This window comes from Chelon labrosus (genome assembly GCF_963514085.1).
Source record: "Chelon labrosus genome assembly, chromosome: 12".
Taxonomy (NCBI): Eukaryota; Metazoa; Chordata; class Actinopteri; order Mugiliformes; family Mugilidae; genus Chelon; species Chelon labrosus.
In genome coordinates this window covers 4,513,403-4,537,585 of record NC_140345.1, presented here as the reverse complement: position 1 = coordinate 4,537,585, position 24,183 = coordinate 4,513,403, and the positions used below count along the sequence as shown (strand labels likewise).

The window sequence follows — 24,183 nt, the reverse complement described above, 5'->3', positions numbered from 1 at the left end:
GATAGCCACGCCTCTAGATTTGGAATGGAAATTGGAATGGTAAGATTGCCCAATCCATCCCCCCCTTAATCGAAAGTGATCAAATGTTCGAAGATGCGTCTCCTGAAGAAAAGCAATTCCCACTTGTAGTTTACTCAAATGATCTAGTACTTTTTTCCGTTTGACCGGGTGATTTAAAGATTTTACATTCCAGCTTACAAAGGTCACATCGCAGTTAACTGATCTATTCGGAGAGTCTTTACCAACCATAGATGTATTTAAGATAGAGAGTGGTTAATGATGCATTGGTTCCACCTGTATATTCTAAAGTATTGTAAGGACACTTAGATAAAAGAAAATAGAGAATAGTAATAAGCCAATGAAAAAAAAGACTGCTGTCAAACTCTGGTACAGTAAATTTCCCACCCTCACCCACCAGAACAAGGTGAATCCCAAACCCCTCGCAAAAACATCTACACATTCAAGTGCTTGGGTAACTAGCTATTGCTCTCAAAAGAACCAGCTCTGCCTAACAAACATAGCATTATATTAGGCACTCTTAATAACAACAAAGTCAATTATTTCAAAATCCAGACTTAAAGTTTCAAAAACATTATCTTCTTTTTTTTTTTTCCTCCTCTAGGTTTAAATGGTAATGTGAACACCAACCTCATTAACATTTAAAACTAAGCTATTCTCACTCACTTCAGATCGTGCTCAGTCACTTGATGACTCCTGCAGGATTTTCATTTTCACATAGGTCATGGCTTCCTCCGGGTTTTGAAATCGTTTGTCAGATCCGTTGTGCGTAATCCGGAGCTGTGCCGGGTAGAGAAGCCCGTATTTAACACCAGCTCGTCCACGGAGTAGTCCTCTCACCTGGTTGAAAGCAGACCTAGCTTGTACGACGCTGGGGGGATAGTCCGGGAATATGGAGATGTCGGTCCCTTGGAAACGAAGCGGTCCGGTCTCCCTGGCTCGGCGCAGAACTTCAACGCAGTCCTGGTAGTAGTGGATTTTCGCCACGATAACGCGAGGCTTTCCGTCCTGACCCCTCGCTCGTAAACCCCTGTGCGACCTGTCGATTAGCACGTCCTTGTCCATCTTCAACACCTCTCTCAGTAGTTTGGAGACGGCCAGTGGTGTACTTGAGCCCGGAGTTTCAGGGATATTTAGTATTCTGATGTTCGAGCGCCTCATTCTGCCTTCCATATCGGTGCATTTCTCCCGCAGATTGTTGACTTCGGTCTCGAGTTTTCCCACCTTCGTCAGCAGCGCAGTCACGTCGTCGGAGCACGATGAGAGCCCCTGCTCCATCTGCGACACAGTGGTCTTCATCGCCTCCATGTCGGAGCGGATAGCCGAGGTGTGGTTTGCTAGCTCCGTTTTTACCGCCAGAAGCTCGGATTTAATGGCGTCAAAATCCTCAGCCAGAGCGGTCTTTATTTCCGACCTGAGCAGCATGGCAATGTCAGTCTTCAAGGATGTTAGGATTTCTGCCTTCATGTCTGCGATATCCATCTGGTCGTCGGGCTGACGAGTGTCGGGCGCAGGTGGCGTCGCAGTTGAGCTTGAGGCTTTAGGCCCAGTCGTGGTGGCTCCGCCGGTGAACTTGTATTTCCTCAAATTGCTGGCCATTGCCTCAACGATGTCCCCAATAAAGTCGTATAATGAAAAGTGGTTGATCAAAAAGTATGTTTAGTCGGTTTCTGCTGGAATATGGTGCCAAAAGACAACTTTTAAGTCAAATTTAAGCAGAGCAAGTCTCTCCTGCAGTCTACTCCATCGCCTGCTCACTAGCGCCCCCTCCCACATAGTTATATTAAGGGATACTTGTTTAAAAAGTAGAGTTTTGTAGAGACAGTAGAGAATAAAAACAGGAAGTCATATGCTGGAGACAGTTGCTACAAACATTTGATTCAATTCATTTCAATGTTGTATTTTAAATCTACATGTGTTTCATGTTTCTAACAGACTCAGCAGCAACAGCCTCCAAAGCACAGAGGAAAGAGAATATCTCACCTCCTCCCTGTTTGACCTTTGTCTTTTACTTCAGGATTTATAAATATGATGTTTTGTCCCACTAAATCAAAGAATCATTGGATATTATTTTAAAGTTGTGTTAATCTTTGATATTCTGTTCATCATTACAAATATGCTAATGAGAGTGTGAGAATGAGATATACTGTACTTGTTACCAAATGTGGCTGAAATTGTAGTCATTAGTCTTTCATGGACTTTGTCTCTTTGTTACAGTGGCTGAGAGAGCTCAACGAACTGCAGTTTTAGAAAACACGTACAAATAGACTCACAACACCAGCAAACACAGAAACGCCCTGCAAATAGAGAAACATGCTGCGAATACAAAAACGCCCTGCAAGTACAGAAACGCACTGCAAGTACAAAAACGTGATGCAAATACAAAAACGCCCTGCAAGTACAGAAACGCGATGCAAGTAAAGAAACGTGCTGCAAACTCAAAAACTCACACAACGAAAATGATTTAAGAGGACCCTAAAAAGTGATGGACGTTGTTTGCTCAAAACCATGGATTGCTCAAAACAAACCCATCTGCTAGCAGCTGGCTAACGCGGTAGCCACGCTACTTGCTCCTGGTATGATGCTACTACCACCTCATGTTACCTGAGGTAAATTAACCTAAGCTATAGCACACTCTATATGATAATTTGTTTGATTGAAATAATACTACACAAATTCGTTTAACGTTTTTTAAAGAAAATGGTAACTTGTGTTCAATTTAAACTGTTGCATAGCTTTGGCTTGTTCTCTACAGCAGAAAAACGTTAGGTTACGTTGTAACCTTGGTTCTCTGAGTGAAGAGACTATCTCTCCACTCCGTTACATATTCCATATGTACGGGGAATGACCTCCCCTGCATGTCAGGGTACGTGGATACTTCTTTAAGACACACCGGCTCGCCCGGTCACGCCCCCAGGTTTACCCTATAAAGCACCTGTGCTGGCGTGAAATCAGTGATAGTTTGATCGACACTGGTCTCCGAGCGGCCCTAAGAGCTGGAGAGATAGTCTCTTCACTCAGAGAACCAAGGTTACAACGTAACCTAACGTTCTCTTTCGTCTCGAGACTATCTCTCCACTCCGTTACATATTCCATATGTACGGGGAACTCTTTAAGACACCCCGTGAGGAGACGGTGCAGCCCATAACCCGAAATGCAAACGTGCAACAAACGAACTATTTACAAATGTACACTATTTACATACCACCCAGGTCAAGGCCCGCAAGGCGCAAGGCCAAGCCTGAGAGGCAGAGGGCTGCTCAGGTCGAGCCGCAAGACGCAGGATTGACCCAAGAACACAGGAAAAAGGCCCCACAAGACGTAAAGGCCAGTTACTGTGAAAGGGGGTGACCACTCAGACCAACTGACTCGGTCGAGGGTCAACAGGTGATGGGGAAGGAGGCACAGCCCCCTAACAAGTCTCACCCAGCACCCTGTCCCCAAAGGAAGGGGTGGCTGAGATGTTTAGGCGGTAAAACCTTGAAAAGGTGGACTGAGACGACCATGTGGCCGCGGCACATATGGTGGCCAGAGAAGCTCCTCGCCACAAGGCCCACGAGGTGGCCACACCCCGAGTTGAGTGTGCCCGAACCCGGGGTGGGACAGGTATACCAGAAAGTGCGTATGCCTGCTGAACCATGTCCACGACCCAGTGGGACAGCCTCTGTTTTGACAGGGGTCTCCCCAAACGACTGGTGTCGAAACAGATGAAGAGCTGATCAGTCTTCCTGACAGCCTGAGTGCGCCGGATATACTCCTTCAAGGCCCTAACCGGACACAGCACAGACTGGCGTTGCCCAGACATCCCATCTCCGCCAGAAGGGAGCGCTCGTAGTTCTACCGACTGAGATAAGTGAAACTCGGAAAAAACCTTAGGCAGGAAAGCTGGGTTGGGGTGGAGGACCACGCTTGACCCATCTGGTGAGAACCTGCAGCAGTCACTGTGGACCGACAGTGCCTGGAGCTCACTCACCCTCCTGGCAGAGGTTATGGCCAGCAAAAATGCAGTTTTAAGGGAAAGCCACATCACCTCAGCAGCCCCAAGGGGCTCGAAGGGAGGGCCCCTAAGCGCGTCGAGGACCACGTCCAGATCCCATGGAGGGACTGTAGGTCTAGTCCTGCAAACCGTAAGCCGCCGTGCACCTTTAAGGAACCTTGAAATCAAGGAGCAGGTGGCCTCACTCAGGGCGTGTTCACCGCCACGCACTGCCTTGATCGCCGCCACCATACCTCGGAGGGTAACGGCAGACTTTCCTGCATCCAGCTGGCCCTGCAAGAACAGCAGGATGTCCTTGGCCATGGCTGAATAGGGGTCCACCTGGTGGGCCCTACACCAAGTGGAAAACACCCCCCAGCGATATGAGTAGGCCATCCTAGTAGATGGTGCCCTTGCTTCCTGTATAGTCCTCACCACTGGCGCTGGCAAACCTAGATCCAGGAGCCTGTCCCTCTCAGGGGCCAGGCCACCAGTCTGAGGCCCGCTGGGAAGGGGTGGAACAGGGTTCCATTTGCCTGAGACAGCAGGTCCCTGCGCTGTGGGAGTTCCCACGGCATTCCGTCCAAGAGTTGAGGAATCGCCGAAAACCATGGCATGTGGGGCCAAAACGGAGCCACCAGAATCAGCCTCCCCCCTTCCATCTGCAACCTTCGGAGAAGAGGCTGGAGAAGGGAGAAGGGGGGAAAAGCGTAGAGCAGCCTCTGGGGCCATGGGTGAGCCAGAGCATCCCACCCTTCGTTGTCGTTCCTCAGGGAGAAGAGGAGTTGACAATGTGTTGACTCCCTGGAGGCGAACAGGTCGACCTCCGCCCTGCCGAGGTGACCCCAGATCTGCTCCACCACCTGCGGGTAGAGCCTCCATTCTCCTGGACATGGGCCCCCTCTCGACATGATGTCCGCAGCCGTGTTCAATGACGCCGGCACATGTACTGCTCTGAGCGAGCAGAAGAGGGGGTGGGCCCATTTCAGCAGCCTGGTTGCCAGCTTGCACAAGATGAGGGAACCCAGGCTCCCCTGCTTGTTGATGTAGGCAGCTGCCACCGTGCTGTCGGTCCTGACAATGACATGGTGGTCTCTCAGTCTCGGCAGGAACTGGTGAAGTGCAAGAAAGACGGCTCTCAACTCCAGGACATTTATGTGCTGGGTTGTCCAAGGACCGGTCCAGCAACCGCTGACCCCCCAGCCCTCGTGGACGGCGCCCCAGCCTGCCAAGGATGCATCGGTGGAGACCACTTGGCGATAGACCACTGGTCCCAGAGTACTCCCTTTCTGTATGTTGTCCGAAACTCTCCACCAGTGAAGGGCTGTGTGAAGTCCCCGGGAGACCACCACCTCGGAGTGGTGGGACCTCTGTGGACATAGGCCCAGGCTCAGCAAGGACCGTTGGACAGGTCTCATGTGCAGCAGGGCCAGAGGGACTACTTGCACCATTGCCGCCATCAAGCCCATAAGGCGAAGGCAGAGCCCCCAGCTGACCCGAGAATGCAGCTGGAAGTGTCTGAGGCAGGCCCTGAAGGCCTGCCGCCTCTTCTGTGACAACACGATGGTTGCAGTCCTGGAGTCCAGGACTGTGCCTAGAAACGTCGTCACCTGGGCAGGCTGGAGCCTGCTCTTCTCGTAATTGAGGCGTAGCCCCAAGCCCTGAATGTGCTCCAGGAGCAGAGCCACGTGACTGTGGCATTGCTCCTCCGAGACTGCACAGACCAGCCAATCGTCGAGGTAATTGAGGATCCTCAGTCCTCGGCGCCTCAGTGGTGCAAGGACCGCATCCATGCATCGAGTAAATGTACGGGGGGCCAGGGAAATGCCAAAAGGCAAGACCTGAAATTCGAAGACCCTGCCCTCGAAGCCGAACCTCAGGAAACGCCAGTGCCCCTTCCAGAGGGGAATCTGGAAGTATGCATCCTTGAGGTCGATGGTGGCAAACCAATCTCCCGCAGTGATGGCCTGCCTCACCCTGGGGACTGTCAGCACCCTGCATCTCAGGGGGCGAAGGAACTTGTTGAGCCCCCTGGAGTCCAGAATAGGACGAAGCCCCCCGTCCTTTTTGGGTACCAAAAAATAGCGGGAGAAAAACCCAGCCTGGTGATCTCCCTGGTCCACCTGCCGTATGGCCTTCTTCTCCAGAAGGGAGGACAGCTCGGCCCGCAGAACTTCTGCATGCCAGGAGTCGCTCACCGTGGTGAAAGTGGCCAGTCTCGTCACACGGGGTCGGCGAAGAAACTGCAGACGGTAGCCCTGTGTCATGGTGGATACAATCCATGGGTCCGCCTCCAAGCCCAGCCACGCTGCCCTGAAACTGGCGGACAGGGGAGGCTGGCTGACTGGGTTTCGGGGGGCTGCCTGGAAGACCCCCGAGCCTTAGATGACGGTCCCCTGCCCCTTGCTTGACGGCGGGTGTTCCGTCTACGGAGAGCCTCCAGCTGTGGTCTGAGGTCCCCCGGTCCCCATGCCGGAACCTCAGGTGTTGGACGAGGTGCGGGCGCTATTTTTGCCCGTCTCGAACCCCTGGAGCGCCTCAAGAGGCTCCCCGAGACTTCCTGCGCGCAGCGGCGATTTTCCTGTGCCTGCTGCAGCAGCCTAGCAGCATCTGGGCCAAACACTGCTGAGGGGTCTACGGGCAGCTTTAGCAGGCAGTCCCGATCCCCCTGCTGTAGCTGGGACTGAGACAGCCACAAGTGGCGTCTGACCACCCAAAGGGATGCCAGAGCTTTGCCTGCGGTCTCCGCTTGCTCCTTCATAACTGAGGAGAGGCATGAGGAAGCTGCCTGAAGCTCGCCCACAACACCGGATCCCCCTGAACCGTCCTGTAGCTGACGAGACAGCTGGCGAACGTACAGGGACATGATCGCTCCAGTGTTAGCCAGGCCGGTCTGAGTAGCCATGGCTCTGTGCAGCTTGGCAATCAGGCCGTCCATAACCCTGCAATTCTTGCTAGGGCAGGCGGCTCTGCCGAGAACAGAGCTGGAGGGAGAGACCAGCGGGGTAAGAGCCGGGTCCAGTGGCGGAAGCGACCCACAGGCGACCTGCTCCTTATCCTGCATGTCAGAGAGCCTTCTGCATGAAGTAGACGGCCTAGTTCTGGCAGCTGGTGTGGTAAACTGTTTGCAAACCAGGTCTTTGAAGTCGGGCAGGAGGGGGATCTGGGCCGGTATGGGGCGCATATCCGCATCCTCCTCGAACCGAGAGGCGGGTGCCGAGGGTTTCTCTGGCAGGGCAACATCCAGGGCCCTGGTGGCCCTGCTAATAACCCCAGCGAAATGGTGGGCCACCTCCCCTTTCTGGGTGTCACCTGGCAGTTGCTGCTCACATGGGACATCATTGTCATCGGAGAAGACTGTCTCTACATCGACGTCATCGTCGTCGTCCTCCTCCTCCTCCTCCTCCTCAAGTAGAGGGACGGGGGGAGGGATGAGGTCAGCGTGAGGCCGGGCCGTCGAAGGCCCGGGAGCAGGAGGGGCCAGCGTGGTTGGCCAGGCTGGATGTGCCCCTTGACCCCCTGTGGCCTCAGCAAATCTCCCAGTTTTACCCCTAACTTCATCAGAGAGGGGTGGGCCTGCCCGCTTAGCACTGAAGAAGCGACAACGCGCTTCCCTGGTCCTCGCAGGCATTATAAAACAGTCCATGCAGCTCTCCGGGGCCTCCCTAGATAAGGAGGCATGCTGGTGCCCCAGACACAGCACACACTTAACGTGCCCATCCTCCAGGGGCATGGGCACCCCACAACCGAGACAGCAGTGTCCCTGCTGACTTTCCATACTGCCTTTTGTTTTTTGTTTTTTGATACTGTATATGTAGATAGATAGATAAATATATTTCTTTCTTCCTTTTTTATTTTTTATTTTTATGTTTATTTTTTGGTGTGTGTGTGGCGGGGGCGGGGCCTTCGGCAGTGACGAGGAAGCTTCTCTCTCTTTCCACTTCCTTGTTTACACGTGACACGTGGAGATAGCCCTCGTGCTAGCGCTCTAGCAAAGCCAGGCCGCTAGCTATGAAGTCGTTGTTGTATGGACTTTGTTCAAGCCGGCCTTCCTCTGGCCGGCACCGGGTCGGGCGGCTGAGGCGGCTGGCTGCAGAGTGGACGTCTGCGTTCAACCGAAACTCACCGGACGCGTCAGCTCGCGAGCCGCAAGCAATACGCCGGTAAGGGAACAGCCGTCGTAGCCGTAGCTTTCACTCCTCTTTGGAGAAGCACCGTCACCGGGGCAAGCCACCGGTGATAGCGCATAACAATGAATGAAACAAAGGATCAGCATCCAGGGTGGCTGCCCGTAGACAGACACCTCCGATAAGGTAAGTGGATACCTGCTGTCAGGGTTCGAATTACAAAGTGGCTTTCGGGGGAGCCCTATTTTCCGATCCTCCCTGACTGACTTTAACGCTTTTGGTGCGTGTTCGGCCATCGCCCCCCCACCCCTTAATATAATACTAAATAATATATATATATATATATATATATATATATATATGGGAGTATTTGGCCGCTATTCGCGGAGAATTTAGTAACGTCAATGATTCTGATAAGCTCAGGCCGGTCGCGTTCGCCTCGCGGCCGCTCAATTTGTGATCCGCTGCGTAAATCCTTCGGCCGGCCGACCGGGAAACTTTTCCCGGCCACTTCGCCCCTGCGTCAGACGCTGTCAGTGTTAGGGCAAACTGCTCTGTCCACGCTTCTGAATCAACCGGGTTTAGGCTTACCAACTCAGTGAGAAGTTCAAGTGGAGTGCAGCGCCGCCACGCATGGATGGTCACAACAGGAGACACAGCATTGCAGTGGAGACAGATGTTCGGAAATAGTAATGTAATGAGCGAATAAACACACAACATTGACACATTTTACTATTATTATTTATTTCAGGAACCTTAATGTACAGAAAATCTAAATCTATATGCGACACAAAAATGGACAGTGTTTTAGAGCTCCCCCTAAATGTCTCAAAGTAGGCTTTCAGGGGAGCCCAGGTCCTTTTCAGGGGAGCCGAGCTCCCCTTAGCTCCCCCGTAATTCGAACCCTGCCTGCTGTAACCCTCTTTACTTTCACTTTCTTAGATTAGAACTCTGCACCCTGATTGAGGTGGAGATCAAACAATCACTGATTTCACGCCAGCACAGGTGCTTTATAGGGTAAACCTGGGGGCGTGACCGGGCGAGCCGGTGTGTCTTAAAGAAGTATCCACGTACCCTGACATGCAGGGGAGGTCATTCCCCGTACATATGGAATATGTAACGGAGTGGAGAGATAGTCTCGAGACGAAAGAGAACATTTATTACATGTCTAAAAATATGTAGTTAATCAAAATAGTGAAACTAAATTTAGATCTTTATTTTAGTTGAGCAGAGTAGTTGGATCACTTGATTATACTTTTATTAAGTGGTTTGTTACATTCGATGGTTGCTATTTATTGACAATGGTTTATTTACATAACTGCTCCTATTAAAGATACAAAATATTTATGATTTTGACTCTACATCTGCAGGGGAATTAAACTACTGTCAGCTACGTCAACACTTTATTATCTCAGATATGAATGAAAGGTGCATTTATGTTTATTACAAGATGATTCTCTCTTTCAGTAACTGGTTCCGCTCATAGGCTACCCACTGTTACGTGACAGAATTGTTTGTACGTGTGTTTTTTCCCTCCTGTTCTCCTCTTCCCCTCCTCCTTCTCACTCCTCTCAGGTTAACTCAACCCAATTAGAGTATACAGCTGTGGATCACACCTGGCCAATCACCCCAGGTTCCGTATAAAAGGACCGTGCCTGCAGTGATGTGGACTGCTATTCTCTGCCTGCCTGCGTTGTTGGTTTCGTGTTCTGTGCAACAATACGTTTGTGGAGTGAGTAATTTAAGTAAGTTTGGAGTACTCCATACATTTTCTCATTCATGTAGTACTTCCTTGTATATAATAATAATAATAATACATTTTATTTAAAAGCGCTTTTCAAGATACTCAAAGACACTTTACATAAAAAGGACATCAAATTAGCAAACCAATGTGAAATATAACATCAAAAACACAATGAACTGAGCTAAACATTAAAAGCAATTTTAAAAAGATGTGTTTTTGTCAGAGATTTGAAGGTAGGAAGGTCGGTACAGTCGCGGATGTGTTTGGGGAGAGAGTTCCAAAGGGAGGGGGCAGCTGCAGAGAAGGCTCTGTCGCCCCAGGTTCGATGCTTGGTCTTGAGTGGTGGAGTAAGGAGGTTTGCGTCACATGAACAGAGGCTGCGGGATGGATTGTGGCGGTGGAGCAGGTCAGTGAGATAGGAGGGGGCCTGGTTATGGAGGGCTTTGTGTGTGAGGAGGAGGATTTTGAACTGAATACGGAACTGGGAGCCAGTGGAGTTTCTGGAGGACAGGAGTGATGTGATCACGGGAGCGGGTGTGGGTGAGCAGACGTGCAGCAGAATTTTGGATGTACTGAAGTTTATTTAAAGTTTTGGATGGTGTGCCATAGAGGATGCTGTTGCAGTAGTCAATTCTGGAAGTGATGAAGGCGTGAATGAGGGTTTCAGCAGCAGAGAAGGAGAGTGATGGACGGAGTCGGGCAATGTTCTTGAGGTGGAAGAAGGCAGTTCTGGTGATTTGATTGATGTGATGATCAAAGGAGAGGTTACTGTCAAAGATGACTCCGAGGTTGCGGCTGTTGGGGGATGGAGACAGGGTGGAGTTGTCGATGGTGAGGCGGAAACTGTCTGTGGTGTTGTTGAGGGATTTGGGGCCGATAATGATAATGATTGATTTGTCACAATTTAGTTTGAGGAAGTTGATCTGCATCCAGGATTTGATGTCAGCGAGGCAATTGGAGAGAGTGGAAAGAGTGGCGGGAGTGATGGAGTTGGTGGAGATATAAAGCTGGACGTCATCAGCATAACAGTGGAAATGTAGACCGTGGTGGCGAATGATGTTGCCAAGGGGGAGCAGGTAAAGTATGAAGAGGAGAGGACCAAGCACCGAACCCTGGGGGACACCTTGGTACAGAGGAACAGTGGAGGAGGTGCAGTTGTTGATGTGGATGAATTGTTGTCGGTCTGAGAGGTATGATTTGAGCCAGGAGAGTGCAGTGCCAGTGATGCCGAGGGAGGACTCAAGGCGGGAGAGGAGAATGGTGTGAATTATGGTGTCGAAAGCTGCAGTGAGGTCCAGGAGGATGAGGATGGTGACGTGGCCGGAGTCTGCGGAGAGGAGGATGTCATTGGTGACTTTCAGGAGGGCTGTTTCGGTGCTGTGTTGGGAACGGAAACCGGATTGAAATGGTTCGAACAGGTCATTTGAGCAGAGGTGGGCTTTGAGTTGTGTGGCGACAATACGCTCCAGTATTTTGGACAGAAAGGGGAGATTGGAGATGAGCCGGAAGTTCGACAAGATGTCAGGGTTGAGTCCAGGTTTTTTGAGGATGGGGATGATAGCAGCCAGTTTGAGTGAACGGGGAACTGAGCCAGACCTGAGGGAGGAGTTGATGATTTCTGTGATGAGTGTGGAGATGGCTGGTAAAGAGTCCTTAATGAGGTGAGATGGGATGGGATCCAGAACACATGTAGAGGTTTTCATGCCTATCATAATTTTGGGCAGCTCCCCTGGTGACACGGGGGAGAACTGAGACAGAGGCTGAGAGGTGAGGAGGGGAGGAGCAGGTGAGGGAGTGGGAGTGCAGGCCGTGGGGGCAGGAGAGGAGGACAAGTTGTTGTAAATAGTGTCGATCTTTGTTTGGAAGAATGAGAGAAAGGAGTTGCATTTGTCAGTGGTGAATGAGTTGGAGGTATTGTCGCTGGGCTTGAGGAGTTTATTTACTGTAGAAAACAGAGCCTTGGGGTTGGTGGAGCCAGAGTGAATGAGGTGAGAGTAGTAGGTGGACCGGGCAGTACTGAGAGCATCCTTGTACTGCTGAAGGTAATCTGTATAGGCTTGTAGATGGACAGTTAAACCGGTTTTCTTGTGAAGTCTTTCAAGCTGTCGTTTTTGTGATTTCATTTTGTGTAGTTCAGGAGTGTACCAGAGGGCGGAGTGGGTGAAGGAGACAGTTTTAGTTTTGATGGGGGCTAGCTGGTTGAGACAGGAGGAGAGTGTTACGTTGTAGAATTTGGTGAGGTCAGAGGGATTGTCAGTTAACAGAGGGGGGGAAGCAGATATTTTACTAGTAAGAGAGGCAGAAAGGGCTGAAGGGGAGATGGATTTGAGGTTTCTGAAAGATATTGTCCATTTATCCTTAGCGGTGGGAATGGGGATGTTGATGTCCATGATGATTGCCAAGTGGTCAGAGATGTTGAGGTTGACGCTGGAGAGGTGATGTAAGGTGAGACCAGTGGAGCAGACCAGGTCCAGGATGTGACCACGGCTGTGGTACACTAGGTTTTAGGGGTTGGTGCCATTTATTTTTGATAAGCTCCATTTTATAGATAAGAGAGAGGTTTTTGTTTGTATTTAGTTTCAGTTGTAGCCTCAGTACAGGCCTAGTTTTGTTGTATGTTTTTATGAATATTTGGCACAAAGTCTCACTCTCCTCCACAATTGTGTTTTTGTATTAGTAGTGTCGCTTGATTAATAAAGCATTTTTCTTTTCTTCACCACACAAACTCTGGCATCATTTATTTTGATTGTTGTATTTATGTGTCCTTGCCTGTAAAACATCTAAGGAGTCGTAACACCCACCTGTGATGCCTCCTCCACGTCTGTCACACTGTCTGTACCAGTAGACAGCTGGTATTACGTCATCTTAAATATATTTGGCCTCACAGCGAGAAGGTCCCGGGTTCGAATCCATGGGCCAACTGGGCCTTTCTTCATCATCCTCTGAGGTGGCAGTGACATGCAAGAGGTCAGCCAAATCGAGCTGGTCATCATGATGAAGGAGGACATGCACCCACTTCCACCTTTGCTCTTCCTCATTCCTCTAACCCCACCCTTAAAAGGGAACTCCGGCGCAAAATGAACCTGGGGTTAATAACACATGTGTACCGAGTTCGACCGTTCTCTGGTATTTGTTTTCATGTATTTGTTTTGTTAGTCAAATGTGACCAGTTTTCTTGCAAACCGCTAATTAGCGTATAACGCTAGCCTTCGGGGCACACGTACACATAAAAAGAAATCGCTATTTCTATACCACTAACAAGGCTCACAATATCACCACACTTACACGGTAGCATAACTAGGGTCTCTACATGTAAACCGAACCATTGAGAACTTTGCAAGTATACAGGCAGTTTATTAAAAAAGGAATACAGTACCGTTCGCGTCCGGCTCGCTTATCCAGGCGGGCGCCATCTTGGGGAAACTGAACTCTCTTCGTTCAGTGCTCTCAGTGCTTTCTTCCGGCAACAGACAGTTCAGTTTCCCCAAGATGGCGCCCGCCTGGATAAGCGAGCCGGACTCACGTTAACCAAAGAATGGAAATATTCTTTGAGCACTGGCAAAAGTGGTGCAATTATGTCACAAATAAATGGCCTGACTGTATTTCCCTGTTTCATTTGTAATTTTGTTATTGTTGTGTTTTTTCAATTGTATGTTTAAACTGTTTTTTTTATATACCTGAAAAAGTAAGATAATAAGTTTATTGTTTGTTATAGAATATGGAAATCTGGAATAGATGTATGTGAGATTCTGAACATTAATAAAATACAAATTAAAAAAAAAAAGAAATTGAACTGTTCATCAAATTAATTAATAATTTAACAATATTTGCTTCCTTAATCTGTTTTTGAAAGAAGCTGTTTGCCATCACTCATGTCAGACGCTGTAATGTTTCATAGCTGAATGAAGCAAATCACAGGTCATCCTCAAAGACTGCAACAATCTTCTCTGATCTTCTGTAGTGTTTTTTTCAGTTCAGTTAATGAAGCTGAAACTATCAGATGAAAGTCTCTATTGTGGTGATGAGACAAGTTGACACTAGATAACAGTGTGTTCATTCTTATGGTTATCACTGAGCAGGAGACTGTTGTTAAAGATTTGTTACTATCATACCTCCAACTAATATCAAGGGAAGCATTATCAACACTAAACATGTTGGTATTATTGAACAGTAACACTCCACATATTGTCGTGTCTTTTTGTTTCTTTAACTTTCTGTTTAGCTCTTACATTGATTTAATGAAGTACATGGTGCTGTACTCAGGTCAGCTTCACCAGAGGGTTAACTGGTCATCATTCTGCTTTAAATATGTGCTTGACATGAAGACATTCACTTTAACAGTGTGTAAGTGATTATTCTTCATAAATGCTTGTTTCTTTTCCTATTTTACTGAGGGTGATGTGTTTAGCAAGATTGTGCTCAGTGCTGCCATCTGGAGTCTTGTAGACAGCAGTGCAGTCGATTTTCTCTTCATGATTGCCTTCTATTATTTTTATTCACTGACAGACAGCAAGTGTAAAGGTTAAGATGGAGCACAGATACTTTGTGGTTTTATTTTATTTTATTACCATGAAGAACAAATGTAGAAATAAAAGCAGATTTACAATCACACTGATTCAAAGTGAAAGAGACAAAAACAAGAAATATTCATGTTGAATTAAGTCAATACATCGTGGAGTTATGTAGCCTTCAGTTCATAAAGAAGAGCAACATCAATACAAAGTGTTAATGTGACCCTACTGTAGAGACTGGAGATGTTCAAGTCTTAAAGTGAGGATGGAGATCATTTACACTTCACTAAAAGTAAAACCACAGCCACCTCAGATGTTACTAGAAAAATAAATAAGTAAATCTGTGATGAAGTTAAAACCAGAGGAGAGTACTTCTTTAAATTACACTGAAGAGCTGCTCATAGTTGATGCTCAACCCCCCTGTAGAAAACTGACTCCTAGACACTCAGCAGCTATTTAAGACATTACAGGAAAGATCAAACTGACAGAAAGAGGAACGTTTGACTCCATATAATCAATACAGAAATACAAGAAATCATTCAGTAAAGCTTCTGATAATTATTCTCATTTAGGTCTTTGGGTAATGACGCCGTACTCTGAAGACTCTGTGGCGTTTCTATGATCCAGTGACATGTAAGTTCTGTCCTCTTCATTCGGCTTCACGTTCCTCTGGGTTTTGCTGGGATAAAACAAAACAGATGTCAATGGTTTGTTCTGAAAACATCAGCAGAGTTTTCATACTGAATCAACAACCATGTTAAAACATACCAAAGGAACACTATGCAGATCATAAAGAAGACACTGGAAATGAAAAATCCACCAGCAACAGCCCAAGGAAGAACTCCACTGTAATGTCCAACGTCACAATGCAGCTCAAAATCTGCCAAGAGAAATCAGAGAATGTGAACAAAAACCAGATCAAAATCCAAGAATAAAAGTATTCACTCTGCACTGATTTGATGCTCACCAAGCTGCCGCCTGGCAGATCCCAGAGAGTTGAAGCTGTGACAGAGCAAGGTGGAAAGACTCCTCTCCTTTAGTTGATTGACAGTGATGAAGCTCCTCAGGCCTGTGTCATTTAGAGACTCACTGCTGATTAAAAACTCTCCAGATTGATTGACAGGTCTCCCATCCAAATACCAGTGTAAAGTAGGAGAAGGGTTTCCCACAGTCTCATAGGAACAGCTGACCTGACTTTCAGTTTTGTTGCAGTGAGATGAGTCCAGGATCTGTGGAGGAACTGCAATGAAAGTGGAGAGAAGAGTTAAAAGAAGCCATATCAAGAAAAGTTGACAAAACGAAATCAAAAGATTTACTGAGAAAATAATTTTTTAAATGTTTTGTAGAAACTGATTCAGACATAAATTCCCTGTGAAAGTCTCTGGCTTTTGACAGATCTGTCTAAATCACAATATAATGATCAACTGTATGTGCTGTATGTTGAGTGGCTGATGATCATCCAAGCCCAGATATTTGGTAGCTACTACACAGTCAAAAATATGTCCCCATGGATTTTTATCACCCCACATAGATTTCCAGATGGGTTTAATAATTTTATACATATTTTTCTTTTCAGTTAATGAAATGGGAATATCAAAAATAGAGAACCCCATCAGTAGATAGCATTTAAAATAATGTCTAAATAATTATATGGACACCAGTAAAGCCTGTTACAGAAACACATCCTGTTTTTTGAAACATTTTTGATACATACACTGAACATCTATTTGTGTGTCTGTGGATCGTCCAACTCCAAGATCATTCTCAGCCTTGCAGAAAAAAGGACTGCTGACTTTAGAGGCTTCAATGTTTAAAATGTGTCCAGTCCCAATCAAAGTCTCCTGGTCTCTGTCAGCTCTGTACCAGGTGTAGTTCCTTACTGCTGGGTTGGCAGTACTACTGCAGGTCAGAGTCACATTTCTGTTCTCTGGTACTGGACCAGAGGGACTGATGGACACTGTGGTGTCTTTAGGTGAATCTGATAAATGGGGAGCAAGAGGTGCATATTATTGGTATATACTGTGTGTTACATTGTTATCAGGTCTAAAATCTGGTATGTAACAATCAAATAACAGTAATACTGTCTTGGTTCTGAGATTTGAGTATTTCCTGTGACCCTGTTTGGTTTTCTTTGTGTTTCCTGTTTTTATTTTGCATATTTCTGCCTTGGTGTTTCTTGTCTTATCTCACTTCCTTTGATTGTTTTGTGCTCCGCCCTCATTTGTTTAACCTGTATCTCGTCATTCCTCTGGCCATGTCTGTAAATAGCCCTGCCATTCCCTTTGTTCTCTTTCGAGCCATCCGCTATGTTTCCTCTGTTCTGCTCTGCTATGTTACACTGTTTGTCTTAGACTCATGGTTCCCCGTGTTCCTTATGTTTTGTCTTGGTTGTGGTTCTTACTTGTTTTTTTTGTTTTTGTTTTGTTTTTTGTGTTGTTTTTGTTTTGTTTTTTGTTTGGGGGGGGGGGGGGGGGGGGGGGGCAGAAGCACCTTCATTATCATTCATAAGTTTTCATTAAATTTGTTTTGTTATCTATTATCTACTCCTGCCTCATCACAGGCATAGGCATAGCCTTCATGGACAAAATAATGGCAAACCCTACTAGCCGGCAGTCTGTGGAACGACGGCCTGCCGACCACATGCCAGTGGTTCTCTGGTCTTGTAGCCGGCCATCCTAGTGTTCCGGTCTGGTGACTTTCTTTGTGTTTGGACTTCGGAGACCATCCCCATGTCCCAGACAGCTCCTGAGTTGGTAGCTGATTTAAGTCCAATGCCATGGATGTTTGCTTTGCTGACGACGCCAGTTTTGCAGACGTTTGCTGTCCAGCCCATGCCTGCACTCTGGTTGTTCAATGCCTGGCCCACGCCTGCACTACAGATCCATTCTGCTGGTGCCTCCAGGGCTCCAGGATCAGAGACTCCATCCCGTGTGTCTGGGACTACTCTGTGCGTTGTCTCAGTTCCTGTTCCAGAGGACGAGTTGGATGCTTTTCCTGTTTCTAGCGCCATCTCTGGTCCTATTCCTGTTTCTGAGGACGCCTCTGATATTATTCTTGCTCCAGTTCCTCTTCCAGGGGACCTTCTCTGATGTTGTTCCTGTTTCTGAGAACAGCTCTGTTCCTGGTGCTGTTATTGTTTTCGAGGACGGCTCTAAACCTGTTCCTGTTCCTGAGGTAGTCTCTGATCCTGTTTGGTCTGGTCTGGTTTCCGATGCCCCTTCTGCTCCTTTCACTCCTTCAACAGTTAGAATATGTGAAACAGATAAGTGTGGAATTTAATGCATACACTGATGGACACTTTGATGTCTTTAGGTGAATCTGAAAAATGGGGAGCAAGAATTGCATTATATTAGTATATACTGTGTATATATCTGTGATCTAAAGATTTGAATACTTGAAGTTGGCTTCAATAATGAATATGTAAAAGAGATAAATGTAAAATTAAATTCATACACTGAACATCTATTTGTGTGTCTGTGGATCGTCCGACTCCAAGATCATTCTCAGCCTTGCAGAAAAAAGGACTGCTGACTTTAGAGGCTTCAATGTTTAAAATGTGTCCAGTCCCAATCAAAGTCTCCTGGTCTCTGTCAGCTCTGTACCAGGTGTAGTTCCTTACTGCTGGGTTGGCAGTACTACTGCAGGACAGAGTCACATTTCTGTTCTCTGGTACTGGGCCAGAGGGACTGATGGACACTGTGATGTCTTTAGGTGAATCTGATAAATAAATAAATGTTATTATGGTTGCAACAGTTTAATGTAAATTATGATATTTGTAATAGAAAACAAATATTAAAATAAATACAGAAATATTACACCACAGATAAGTCATTTAACAGCCTACATTACAAGGCTACATTAATTCTATTTTCAGCAGTAATATGTTTTTTTTTGTATTAGAATTTTGTAGTAAAACACATTATAATCTTGGTAGTGTTATGTATGGCTACACATTTTAGAGCACTGAACGTTTGATAGTCCTTGAAGGATCATCAATGAAACAGTGGTGGATACAGGAGACACTGCAGTCTGGAGGAGACAGTTCAGTTCAGAGACTGAAATTCATCTCCATCTACATGGAGGTAGTTTGTTCCCAAAGACACAGATTCAACCTAGAGCTGCACCTAACTATAGTTTGTACTGAGTTCATATATTGATCAAACATTCCCATTACCATTTTCTAGGCTCAGACGCCATCTTTCTATAACCTGTTTATTCAAAGTGACAAAGAGGATTCAGTTTAAACTGGTTTAAAACTAAATGATTATTAGTTAAAGTGCTACTGATGAGATTTAATGTTAGAAATGAACTCACATGAAACAGTAAGTGCTGAAGTTTTACTGCTGCTTGATTGATTGCTGCCATCTTGTTTCCTGTAGACAGCAGTGCAGGAGATTTTCTGTCCATGATGGAGGCGAGAAGCAGTGAAGGTCAGAACAGAGGTCTGGACTTTAGTTTTGTCCCGATTCTCCTGCAGTGTCTCCTGACTGTCACCCAGTCTGGGGCTCCATGTCAGAGTTGGAGGATGAGACAGACAGGGAGCTGGAGCAGAGCACGTCAGACTCACTGAGGTTCCCTCCTCCACCTCCAGTGTGGACGGAGTCAGAGTGGGTGAGGGAGGATAAGCTGGTAGGAAGGAACAGTTGGACCAGTCACTAAATAATCGTTGATTATTAATTTGTAGTAAATCTACAGCTGAATGAAACTAAATGATGGGAACTTTAAAAGACAAAACATGACAATAGATAATATCAAAATTTACCTTTCGCTAAAATCTTTATTGGGGGATTTGTGAAGCCGTATTTCAAGTTATTCTGACATTCCAGTCTGAAGTAATATGTGTCATCAGAAACCATGTTATTCAGGGTTGTGGTGCAGTCTCTGTCTGTCAGTACTCCCATCAATTCTCCATTTGTGCTAGTTTCCCTATCAAACACAACTTCAGTACCGCTTTTTTTCCACATTGCTTTACATGTCTGATCTAAATTGTTGTTATATTTCTTCTCTATATCAAAGGAGCAGGCGATGGTCACACAGGATCCTCTCAGAACCTCTATAATCTCCGGCATATTGACTTTCCATTGTTCACACCGGACACCTGAAACACAAACACACAGTTTAGAAAGTAAAAAAGGAAACAGTAGTTCTCAGCAGCAGTCTAGTGGTAATGACTGATACTCTCTACAAAGTCATTACTGTTACCATGGTTTCAGTTATTTTAGATCTTCTCATAATAAATCATTGATTTATTTTGTAGTTTACAGCAAATCTCACTTTGAAGGATGTTTTCTCAGACATTGAGACAATGAGCATGAATGCTTGAACTTAGCAAAAGAGTATTGTTGTCATTTGAAATAATCTTCCAAACCAGGTGTTAATGGACTTGAACTCACCCTGCAGCAAACAGCCAATGAGAAGGAAAGTCAGAGCTCCAGCCATCTTTGTTTGTCAGGAGAAAGTCTAGTTTAAAGGAGTCTGGAGTTTACACATGAAACACGTTTGGTGCATTTCTTCAATTAAACTGTTACAAGACATTTTAGAAATTCTTCTCTATATATTTGGTTATTTTCAAGTAAAAATATTCATAAAAAGTGTTTATTTCTATTAAGACAAAAAATGACACAAAGAATTAAAGTTTGTTTTTAAAACAGAACTGAATTTCTTTCAGGTATCAGATCAAATACATCAGAACATCATATATGTTTCACTCATTGGTGGAAACAGTGGTTCATTATTGACTGAAAGGATGATTTTAATTCATTAATTTGTGCTCAATTAAATGACTTGACAGAGAATGTAAGTCTCTGAGGTAATGCTAGTTCACTAAAAGGTCAATGTTGCTGTCTAATCTCACTACAGAGATAAATGTTCAGCTCTCCAAAATGATATTCATTGAAAAAGACTCTCCACTTTTATTTCGCAATGTCCAGAAGATGAAAAGAGAGTAGAGAATAAAAACAGGAAGTTCTATGCTGGAAGCAGTCATGACAAACATTTGATATAATTCCTTGTTCCACATTCCATGTGTTTCATGTTTCTAATAGACTCAGCAGCAACAGTCTCCAAAACACAGAGTACTGTTAACAGTGTCACATTTAGAAAAGAAAAGATCTCACCTCTTCAATGGAACTGTTTGACCTTTTTCTTTGACTTCAAGCTTGTAAATATGACGATTGATCCCACTAAATCAAATGATCATTTTACATTACATTAACCTGCTACATACATACTTCTACATTAAAGATAGAATAACTTCTATTTTCATGAGGTCTGTAGAAAAGCCAGCTTCCTCAGAAGAGAGGTTACACTTTGAAGAAGTGTTTAAGAAGTGACTAAAAAATGAGGAACTCACATAAACCAATGAGAGAGAGAGAATGAGATATTATGGACTTGTTATCAGAAATGTATTTCACCAGGACCACCCTTTTTTCTCACCTTGAAGCTGCTGTAGACATTCAGTTCTCTCAGAAATGATGTTGAAGGAAGAATCTTTGACTTTGTTGCAGACGTTAAATAGACTGATAGTAGCTCTGGGATGTTTCCATTATTTTAGAATCCAGACTGATGATCTGATAACTGGACACTTGGAGATATGCCATCAAATAAAGGTTTTGTTGAACTGATCAGTGCAGCTGTCACTAGTTTTAGTCTTTGATCATTTGTAGTTTTAATTTAGATTTTCTAGTTATTTACTTTGTCCTACTTTATCTAATAATTCATTATCATATTAGCCTATATTCAGAACAATGTTTTGATTAACATGAGTCAATTTTGATAGAATGATAGAATACATCTTTGTTAGGAGAGACAGAAATTCATATGTCATGTTAATAAAAACATGTCTAATGGCAGCACCGTGGCGTGGTGGTTAGCACTGATGTCTCACAGCAAGAAGTTGATTTGAATCCAGTCCGACTGGGCCTTTCTGTGTGGAGTTTGCATGTTCTCCCTGTGTCTGTGTGGGTTCTCTCCAGGTTCTCCAGCTTCCTCCCTCTGTCCAAAGACATGCTGGTTAGGTTCATTGGTGATTCTAAATTGGCCGTAGGTGTGGATATGCGTGTGAATGGTTGTCTGTCTCTCTGTGTTATCCCTGTGATAGACTGGAGACCTGTCCAGGGTGTACCCCGCCTGTTGCCCAGTGATGGGGGGCATAAACTCCAGACCCCTGTGACCCTCCAGGAGAAGCGGTTTCAGAAAATAAATGAATATGCTTAATGGACTAAAAGTCAAATCAAATTTAGGGTTTATTTTATTGAATATAATCAATAAGTGTTCACATATTCTTGAGCTCTGTCAGAGAGGGGTTTCTGCTCATGCAGTTAACAGGACATTGTTACAGTACCTAAACATCTGTGGTAATTTCAAGTGACTTGCCAACAGTGTCCAAACACTGCACACATGAGGACATTCAGACTTACTTGGATCTATAATAAGGAGGAGCTCAGATTCTTTGTGGTTTCATTTTCTTTTCACATAAAGTGCAAATGGAGAATCAAACAAAGAATTACAATCACATAGTCTAAAACAACAAGGTTCCATGTTTAATTAAGTCAATACACCACGTACTTATGTAGCCTATTGTCCATAAAGAAGAGAAACATCAGTACAAAGTGTTAATGTGAGCCTAGAGACAGAAGATGTTCAAGCCCTTAAAGTGAGGATAGTAATCTCTCAGACACATCTCTAATAACAAGTGAATCACGTCCACCTCAGATATTACTATAAAGATAAATCTATGAATATGTGATGAGGTTTAAACCTAAATAAACTCTACAGGCTCCAGAGGAGAGTAATTCTTTAAATGACACTGAATAGCTGGATATGACTGTAGACTGTAAAATCTCAATTCAATTCTCCATTTGTTCTAGTTTTACTATTGAACACAACTTCATCATTACTTTTCTTTTTCCACATTGCTTTACATGTCTGATCTAAATAGCAGGGGATGGTCACACAGGATCCTCTCAGAACCTCTATAGTCTGCAGCATATTGACTCTCCACTGTCCACACTGGACACCTGAAACACAGCAACATATTTAAAGACCTTTCTAAAAAGTACTTGATAGTACCGTTTTACCTTAGGCAATCATCATCACTTATGTGGCTACCGCCCCGCCCCACCCAGAGAAGAAAAAACGGTAACGGTAACAGCGTTGTAACTGAGGAAATAGTAATTAATTAGATTACTCGTTACTGAAAAAAATAACGCCTTTAATAACACTGTTTATTTTAAAGCCGTTATTCCCATCACTGATCATCCCACAGATACTTGGTCAGTTTGGGATCTAGTGAATTTGGAGCCCAGGTCAACACCTTGTGCTGTTCTTCATGTTTTTTTAGTTGTTCCTAAAGTGTTTTTGTGTGTGTGTCTGTGTCAGGCTGCATCATGCTGGGGATGGCTGTTGCCATCAAGGAGTGTCATTGCTATGGGGTGGGGGTACCTGGTCTGGTCTAGGTGGGTGGTACATGTCTAAGTAACATCTATATGAATGCCAGGTCCAAAAGTTTCCCAGCAGAACATGTTTCTAATAGACTCAGCTACAACAGCCTCTAAAACACAGTGGACTGATGGACTGAAGTGTCACATTTATGAAAAGAAAAATATCTCACATCATCCAGTGGATCTCTTTAACCTTTAGCCTTTAGCTTTATGAGTATGATCATTAAGCACACTAAATTAAAGGATCACTGAACATTACATCAATCTTGTGTTAAACTTTTATTTACAGCTATGCCACATAAAAGATAGAGTAACTTACATGTTCATGAGGTCTGTAGAAAAGCCAGCTTCCTCAGAAGGGAGGTTACACTTTGAAGAAGTGTTCAAGAACTGACTAAAAAATGAAGAACTCAAAGAGAATATGATAATGAGATCTTCTGTACTTGTCACCAAATAAGACTGTATGTTTTGAGTCTTATAATCTTTGTTAGTTTCAGTCATTAGTATTTGATGAACTTCATCAACTAATTCCAGCACTAAACCAACTTTTCTGACACAAACTGTTCATTGTTATATGACGATGAGAAAACTCTTTGTTATAAATGAACAGATTACAGATGTCTATGGACGGCACAGTGTGTGGTGGTTAACACTGATGCCTCACATCAAGGTTCTGAGTTTGAATCCATCGGCCTTTCTGTGTGGACCGTATAGTGTAAATGGTTGACTCCAGTCCCCCCACAACCCACCAGAAGACAAGTGGTTACAGATTGATGAAGAATGAGAAATGGGAACAATGAGAAATGAATGGATGAATGAAGATCTCTATGATGGAGGTGAGAAGCAGTCATGGCCACAATGAGCCTCATGCTTGAACCGTACATATGCACAGATATCATTCTAAATTGTCTGTACACACAGTTTTAAACCTTTAGTGCCATTCATCAGTGAGTTCACACCAACTCTCATTTCATGCTGTCAAATATTAATGATGCTACAAAAGCTATTAACGTGATTAAAAACAGAAGAAAAAGACTACGATCATTGATGTGATCATTTTAATTGATTTATTAAACACAATAAGTGACTAACACAATGCAAATCTATCCACTACACAGGCCACACCAGCCATCCAATAAGGATATGTCAGAAACTGACTTCACAAACTGAAATCACAATCAGATAACTCACATAAAGATGTCAAAATGATAAAAATCTCATTAAAACATGCAGCACTATAATTATAGCCTCTTATCATAGCCTGATTGAGAAAATCATAATTATCCCATGAAGCTCATAATGTCAAACAAGAACTGAATTAATAGCAAAGAAAAGAAACATCAGGCTGTGATATGTCCAGCAGGTA

At 44.9% G+C, this 24,183-nt stretch overlaps 1 protein-coding gene across 1 annotated transcript in view; it reads right to left on the bottom strand.

Moving 5' to 3' along the window:
- The window catches only part of LOC311497504 (Schwann cell myelin protein-like), a gene marked incomplete at its 5' end in the record, with an annotated part of 30,209 nt that extends 10,394 nt beyond the window's left edge, over positions 1–19,815 (bottom strand). The window contains 3 exons of the mRNA XM_084557822.1: positions 18,691–19,002; positions 19,139–19,474; positions 19,770–19,815. Coding sequence (XP_084413948.1) covers positions 18,691–19,002; positions 19,139–19,474; positions 19,770–19,815 — 694 coding nt within the window. The remainder of the gene's footprint in view (positions 1–18,690; positions 19,003–19,138; positions 19,475–19,769) is intronic.
- Positions 19,816–24,183: the final 4,368 nt, after the last annotated feature.